Source organism: Protobothrops mucrosquamatus, unplaced genomic scaffold (genome assembly GCF_001527695.2).
Source record: "Protobothrops mucrosquamatus isolate PMUCROS unplaced genomic scaffold, P.Mucros_1.0 scaffold_11, whole genome shotgun sequence".
NCBI classification, from domain to species: domain Eukaryota; kingdom Metazoa; phylum Chordata; class Lepidosauria; order Squamata; family Viperidae; genus Protobothrops; species Protobothrops mucrosquamatus.
In genome coordinates this window covers 684,851-693,156 of record NW_015386087.1, presented here as the reverse complement: position 1 = coordinate 693,156, position 8,306 = coordinate 684,851, and the positions used below count along the sequence as shown (strand labels likewise).

The following is an 8,306-nucleotide window of genomic DNA, read 5'->3' as shown; positions in this document are numbered from 1 at the left end:
TCAAGGAGAGAAGCAACCTAGAACTAAGGAGAAACTTCCTGACAGTTAGAACAATTAACCAGTGGAACAACCTGCCTCCAGAAGCGGTGAATGCTCCAACACTGGAAGTTTTTAAGAAGAGACTGGACAGCCATTTGTCCAAAATGGTATAGGGTTTCCTGCCTGAGCAGGGGGTTGGACTAGATGACCTCCAAGGTCCTTCCAACTTTATTATTATTATTATTATTATAAATCATCCAGGTTGGGCAACTTCAATACATGCTGCAAAGAATCTTGCAGCTTTCCAGCACAATGGTGAGCGAAAAAATTAAAAAGAACCTAGAGAAGTTGCTTTAACACCATCAAAACTGCTTGTTTGAGGAAATCAGGTCCCCTCTTTGCTTTAGTAATGCAAATCTAAATTTGCATAATTCTACTAATGGCTACTATTTAATATAGTCCTAGACAATTTGTGACCCATTCAGTCATCATTTCAGACAAAGCAGAAAAATAAAATGACAACAGGTGAGCAAATCAGGGAGAATGGGAGCAACTCCCAACTTCCTGTTGACTTCCCCTTTGAGTTACCTTGTGAGAAGTTGTTATGGAGCATTGAAAACCTTCCTTCCCTCCCTCCCTCCCTTCTCTACCCCTACCCTCCTCAGCAGGCAGGTGAATGGTTGCTCCAGGTCGGGGAGCGAGTAGGTGCATAATTGGCAGTTGCAGAGCAAGTGCAGAGAGGCTGGGGAAGTTGCACAGGTGGTGGTGGAGGAGATACCTGAGCAACTTCCGACCTTCCCTGCCAGCTTCTCGATTTCCAACTGTCCCTATCACCTTCCCAGAACCAAAAGCTTTGCTAGTGGCAGTCACAATGGACTTTACAGTTCCTGCTGGCCTTATGGGAAGCTGTCATGGAACTCTGGAGATGAAGATCACGTGACCACAGCTGACTGTGGCAGCCCAGCAGCAACAATTTCCCCAAATTTCACAGCCACAGGAGTCATGGATCCCAACAGCCTGTAAGTTAGCCCATTACACTGGTTTAATAATTGTTGTGCTATACCTTCCAATTTCACCCAATTGAAGGTCAAACACTCAAACAGACATGAATTTTAGTAGTAAAGGGATATTTTGTGTAATACAGCAAATATCTTATATGTCTAATTTTTTGCAGTATCAATGACTTTTTATTACTAAAATATTACTTAGCTAAAAAGGTTCATTTTCAGATTACACTATCTTCCTTGAAAAAACTGAAGCTATTTCTAGTAGGTGTATGAGAAGTTAATTGAAATTAAACTTAGATCTCACAAGACCAAAACAAAAATATCTCACCTACAATGAACTATAAAACCATTTTATCCTTTAAGGTGACTCAATACCATAAAATAAGTTAGCAGACTTTTTAAAAAAGTATGTATATTTTTACTTACTTGGTAAAACTCAATCCCCTGATCTGTTACAAAAACGATCTCTGCAGAACCTGTCCAACAGAATCCTAAAATACTGGCATTCTTGGTCTTTAATAAAAAACAGTATTTAACTGAAATAGGCAATTACACATACACTGTCATATAAAGTAAAATCAGTTTATATATGTCCTTTTAAAATCTATTCTACTTTTCCTTTTAAATATTTAAAAAGCAGCCCAACAAATTTTAAGTATGCCCTGCCTCAATTTGCTATATAGCAAATCTCTGGCAAATACAGTCAAGACAATATTTGTAGATCTTGTCCAAGTGGATACATAAATAAAAATACAATCCTGTAAAGGATTTTATATACCAACATAAGCAGCTTCAATGATTTTGTAGCATATTAGCACCCAAAGAAGCATTTTTGGAACAAGTGAATATATTTTGGACATTCTTCAACAGCTTAGCTATAGATTTTTACACCAGATGCAGTTTCTAGGCCAGTGGTGGCGAACCTATGGCACGAGTGCCAGAGGCGGCAATCAGAACCCTCTCTGTTGGCACACGCGCCACTGCCACCAGTAGCAGGTGCATCAGGCCACCACTGCTGCCCGGAGCAGGAGCCCTGCCCAGCACAAAGGAGGTGCAAGCTCGAGTAGAGGTGGTAGAGCAGAAGTCACCAACCATTGTCGATTGGTGGACTGGAAGAAAAGGGAGGGGGAAGCATTTTACATGCATGCACGGGGCCGCGAGCACACACGTGCTGCAAATGGGGCGGGGCTGGTGCCTGCGTGATACTCAATAGCCCTGCCCCGTTCTTGCATGGTGCAGTGCCTTGTACCTGCACCCCACAGCACGGCCGTTTTTGCGCCTTGCAGCACAGTGGCCCATTTTTGCGCCCCCCAGGTTTTGCGTGCCAGAGGCGGCACTCAGGTGTCTCCCTGCCCCCCCATGAGGGCACCACAATGCTGATGCGGCCCTGGCACTTTGCGATAAATAAGTGGGTTTGGGGTTGCGGTTTGGGCACTCGGTCTCTAAAAGGTTCGCCATCACTGTTCTAGACCAATTCCCAAAGCAGCCCCAAGAAAAGCGTATTATAACTACCCAGTCTTAAGCTTATGAGTGCATAAGCCACTCTGTTAGCAGTTGATTAACTATGGGTAGAAGGATTTTAATTATTGCAGCTAAGCAATATTATTACTCCTCTAACAACATGGGCAAGCTTTTTTCCCCACTATATATATTTATGCTTGCAAAACTTAAGTAACCATTCCTAATTGCCATTTTGTTTCAGGCTAGCACACTGACTGGGAGGAAGGGAACCTAACATCTAAAGAATTTTAATGATTTGTAGTTACAACTTTTCAGAATACTAAGATAATGGTATTGTAGATGTTGCACTATTCAAATACTGAATGCTTCAATATGAAGTTTAGTATTTTATTACGTGTACTGTACCTTGCATTCTTGAGTGTATTCTAATTGTGGACAGTCTGGAATGAAGTTCAGGAAATCCTGGAATGACATGAAAAACAGAAGCAATTAAAAATATTTGTAGACTCAACCTGTGCTGGGATAGGCATAACTAACATGTAGATTTTTATCAGTTTGAGTGCATGAGTCTGCAAAATGTCAGACTTTATTTATTTACTCAAAAGAATGATACACAGACATCTATAAATATATTTTCTGCTTGAATATTTCCATCTCATTTTCCTCAACTATCTTTGCACTATAATACAAACAAATGGAATAGAAAGGATGAAAGTTTACATAAGTAAAAAGGTAATGATCAAAATAGATGAGAAAATACATTTAATAAAATATAACATAATTCAAAGATGCAAATCTAAATAGATAAATTGAAAGCTTTTCAAATAGTTTTCATAAAACTCACTACCAATTCCTGACTCCATTTGCAGTAGTTTGTATAATTCTGCCTCTGCCTACAAACTGAATCTCACATTAGTTGGTAAGGACTAGACACCTGATGAGAAGTATTCCCACATATTTCTAATATGTTGTATTCCTTTGTGAATTGGCTCCAAATAAGTTTATAATTACTATTAGCTATAGACAGATCATTGCCTATATAAATGAAGTTTATCTCATCTGCCTTTTTTCTAGCTACGGTATTTCTAATTCTAGTTAACATTATTATGCTATGTATTCCTTTCTCAAATAATCACATCTCAGAATACTATGCGCATACAGTAATAAAAATATGAACAAATATAATGGGTGTAAGGAAACAAAAACAAAGCCCAACCATCTAACATAATTTATTTAATAATAAGCAAATGATAAGTAATATATTGTGTTTCAATATTTTTTTTAACTTCTTTCCATTTTAAGAAAGATATTTCTTACCACATTCTTCAATGTTCTCTGAACAGCCAGTATCTTATTGCCCAAAGAAAACTTGATGCACTTCACTTCTCCTTTGTCTTCCATTCTATAAACATATAATTCATTTCTGCATTTTAGATACAGGACATGTCTTGGATTAATTTCTACAGTATCTCAGCAACAGCCATGCTGGCCTGGACTGGTAGAAATTAGTTTAAATTATCTGAAGGTATTTTTTAAAATATTAATTGTAATAGTTTGAAGTTTAATAAAATGAAACAAGGGGAGGAATGATCGCTGATCCCTAATATCCATGTTCTTTCCAAAGGAAGTGGTTACTAGACAACCCATGCCTTCTTGGGTCATCATTTTGGAGATATTTCTTTACCTAAACAGAGAAAACAGAATCACCACAAAAGAGCAGTGGGAGCAGAAATGACTTCTGACTTCCTGATTATCTTCCCCATTGGGTTTCCTTGTCGTAAACTGGCAGGGAACATCAGAAACCTTCCTTCCTTCCCCTTCCTGGTTTCATCTTCCCTTCCCTCCTTCCCTAGAATTCCAATTGGCTTCCCCATTTACTTTGCTTGTGAGAAGCTTATGGGGAGAAAGTCAATAGGGAAACCAGCAAGAAGTTGCAAGTCCAATGCCAAAAGAAAGAGAAGAGGTTTTTGCCCGGTGGGGAAGGGAGCAAGGGGTTGTATGGGGTGCTGGACAGAAATGTTATGTGGAGTGCACGAGTGGTGCAATATGGGTTGGGAAGAATGTGTGGGTATGCACCAAAGATGCTGCACAGGTCAGGGAGGGCTCATGGGGGAGGGCAGCATAGATCAGAAAGGGTGCTCAAAGCGTATGAGAGGTGCTATACAAGAGGGCAGGGCGTGTGGATAAAGGGTGCTTCGCGGTCATGGAGGTGTGTAAGAGGTGCCCTGCATGTCAAGTAAGGTATGGGGAAGTGAGTCAAGAAGAATGCATAGGGGTCAGAGTTGGATGAGGTGACACGCCAGTCAGGGATTATCCATGGGAGGTGGTCATGAAGATGTGTGGGTATGCTGAAGAGATGCCACATGAGTTAGGGAAGGCACATGGGCAGCTCAGGAAGGATGCATGGAGGTGCATAAGAGGTGCTGCATGTGTCGGGGGAAGGCATGAGAGGATGGCGTGGGCCGGCAAGGTTGCACGGTGGTTCTTTTCTTTTCTCTCTGTTCTTTTCTCCCTTTCTTTTCCCTTCCCTTTTCAGGAGGCAAGGTAAGTGACTGCTGCTGAGTGAGGGAGAGAGACTGGCTAAGAAACTGCCATGAAACACTAAAAATGGAGATCACATGAACCTAAATTTTATTTCCTCAGTACTCAAACATTGATTCAAGAGTCCTCAGGACTCTATAAGTTGATTCAAAAATTGTTGCTCAATGATGTATCGTTTCCCCCAGTTAAAAGTCACAAAAAACAAGAGCTTTCGTAATATATAGACAGCACTGTTACATTAGTTATTTCAAAAGCCAAAAACAAGAGATAACATGTGGGGAAAAAATATTATGTTGCAAAATGTCAACATGTTGCAGTATATGCTATAGCATAAAGTGCAAGACTCTCTGATTATGTTTCTCTGGGTTTAGCTATGCTGTATTCCCATGAGCTCTACAAAGAGGATGAACAATTCCACATTGTGGAATGAAATGAGGATGATACTATATTTATTTGAATAGTATCCCACAATTGCAATGACCTCACTTTTGTATAGGAATAAATGATAGCTGCTAAAATATCTGGGACAAACTGAAAGGATGCATTTGTTTGTAGGGTTTGAGAAGGCTAAAGTATTCAACACCCATTTGATGTTATTTTGAAATATTACTTCAAGGCTGATTCAAATTGAAGATTTCACAAGGGGAAAAATAGGAGAAATGTTTGCATGTATAAGTTTTCAAAATTAAATCAACCCTTCCATTCTTATTACCTAGAAACGTAGTTATGATCAAATTCCTTTATGCACCAGTTTAAAAAGTAATTTAGTAAAAAGCAATGTGAGAAAAATATGTGATAATTATGTATGGGATTCAGCTTTTGACTACTCTTGCCAGAGGTCACAACCACCATCTGTCCCAGTTTCAATGAAATAAGCTGTTACGATCTGTGAGGATTTAAATGAAAACAAGTACAAACAGACCTTCTCTATGCTTTGAATCTTCTACAAGGATATTTTTTCAATAATAAGAAAAGCCTTTATGTTGGATTAACACTACATTCTTACACAGAAGGCTTTTTGTGCATTGAAAAAAGAAAGCTATGCTTGACTGCCCAACTTCTAATATTTACAAGTTGTATAAGTGCCCACAATGCTGGATTTAATCAACATGATATAGTGATATACATATTAAGTTTAGATTCAAAGAGCCTGCATGCCCAATCATTCATGTAGACTAAATCCTAACAGGATGTCAGAATGCTATTGTATGGGAACTCTTTATTTTAGTCAGAACAGCTCAGTAGAACAGTCTTTATCAAACTAATTTTATTAAATAGGGAATCAAATAAATTGGGCACTGCATATTGATGTATTCTCCCCAACTATAGTTCTAATTACATGCATTTTACTGTATCAAGTTTACTAACACATGTACTCAAGATAAAAACAATTATATTCATATTCTTGAGTTTTGCGTATTTTAAAATCATTGTTGTCATTTACTAGTTAAAGAAAATACATAGGGAGAGACAACTTACAATTAGAAGAAATATCCTTTGAACAGTATGATATATTTGTATTTGCAAAAGTTTGCAACACAATGCAATTAGCTGTCAAAAAAACCCCCAGCATTCAGGATGCATTTACATCACCTAAATGAGATAGGATTGCGGTCTTCCAAGCCTTTGACTACTACCCCAGTAGCTCCACCAGATCGAACAGCAAAAACCTAAACAGACAGAGATCTAGTTTCAGTTTCAAACTAGAACCTAATTTAAAAGTTCTTTATCTCCAAAACAATAGAATTTGTTTTCCACACGATGTTCTAAATATTAACAGACTAAACAGGGTATAAGACAATTTTTCTTTTTAAACCAAGTTTAAAAAGTGTTTCTCCCACATAATTCTAGGCGAGATGCATTGATAAAATAACAGAAGTAATGGTGATGAAATCAGAAAACGTTGCTCTTATTTTTACTCTGCTCCTCTTTCCCATTCCTTGCTGGGGATAGTTTTTGCCAAAATCTGAACAAGCCATTAAGCTGAGAGCTGCATATGACTCCAGATTCCTTATCCCTGGGAACAGTATTCTGTTTTTCTCTAGGCAAAGTGCACAACAAAGTACACAAAACTGGAAAAAAACAGTTCAGAACCAAATTTCAACTATCAAATTCTCAGTTGTCCTTTGAGATCAAAATCACATGAAGCCATCACATGAAGGCAGCAAAATAGTACATCAGGACATATCATGTGAAAGCACTCAGTCCATTTTCTCAGGAATACATCTATTTAGGTACATTAATTCCGCCAATGAGAAAAAAAACAACCTCAATAATTCTGGTTCTCATATTAAGACAAAATTGTAATGGAAGGGTTAAAATTAAACATAGAGTCAGAGTCCAAGAGTTTTACCTTTGTGATTAAAACTAAGATGTTAAACAACTTGACTGTTGCCTATGAAACACCTATTTGTAAAAAGAACTCTTTCCCACGTTTTTTAAAAAGAGAACATCTATCTGATAACTGAACCTTTTCCCACCATCCATATACAAAATATAGATGTACAAACATAAAATAGTTGCCTGCTAGTATTATAACTCTACCCAAGTTATGGACGGTACCAATATAACCCAATGTTGTTTTATCACTCATTTTCAACACGACCTAGACATTAGTATTGGTACCCTGCCCGCAAGTGGATCAAAAGTCTTTTCTTGGAATCAGAGGCTTCTCGGGACGCATTATTGCAAATGCAAATTTTTGCCACCTTTTCCTAAGAAGATTTTTAAATATTCTTTCCGCCCAACCGTGCAATTATAGGAGTCTTTGCGACAGAGCAGGAAGAGTAAGGAACCAGATGCGTGTTGTGACCAAAGAAATATGAACGTGGGGACCCGGTCCAGGGTTGGTTTAGGGCAGGGCTAGGCAACCTTGGCTCTTTTATGACTCGTGGACTTCAACTCCCAGAATTCCTGAGCCAGCCATGCTGGCTCAGGAATTCTGGGAGTTGAAGTCCACGAGTCATAAAAGAGCCAAGGTTGCCTAGCCCTGGTTTAGGGTCTGGAAAAGCGGGAAGGTCATCGCTGTCCACAAGATACAGAAACGTTCTGGTCCAGCCGAAGCAAGGATAGGATGAATCGCGTGGACGGGGTGTGTGTGTGTGTGTGTGGAACCAGGGATAGGGCTCCGCCCCTTTCCGCGGCCTGAGCCTCTCACCTGCTTATTGGCCTCGTCGAAGAAGACGCAATTCACGGGGCTCGCCTTTTCGAACTGCACGGGCCGTGCGCACAGCGCCAAGTAATAGTCGTCGCTGGTGGTCGTCGCCATGGCAGCAGTGGAACGGTCGACAGGCAGAGAGAGCGTCGCGCGCCCCTCCC

The 8,306-nt window shown here is 39.5% G+C and overlaps 1 protein-coding gene across 1 annotated transcript in view; it reads right to left on the bottom strand.

Annotated features, from left to right (window-relative positions):
* Positions 1 to 8,281, bottom strand: part of RMC1 (regulator of MON1-CCZ1) — a 24,041-nt gene extending 15,760 nt beyond the window's left edge. The window contains exons 1-5 of the mRNA XM_015821518.1: positions 8,146 to 8,281; positions 6,582 to 6,658; positions 3,765 to 3,849; positions 2,853 to 2,909; positions 1,413 to 1,499 (exon numbers count right to left, since the gene is read on the bottom strand). Of these exons, the coding sequence (XP_015677004.1) occupies positions 1,413 to 1,499; positions 2,853 to 2,909; positions 3,765 to 3,849; positions 6,582 to 6,658; positions 8,146 to 8,256 (417 nt within the window). The 5' untranslated portion in view covers positions 8,257 to 8,281. The remainder of the gene's footprint in view (positions 1 to 1,412; positions 1,500 to 2,852; positions 2,910 to 3,764; positions 3,850 to 6,581; positions 6,659 to 8,145) is intronic.
* Positions 8,282 to 8,306: the final 25 nt, after the last annotated feature.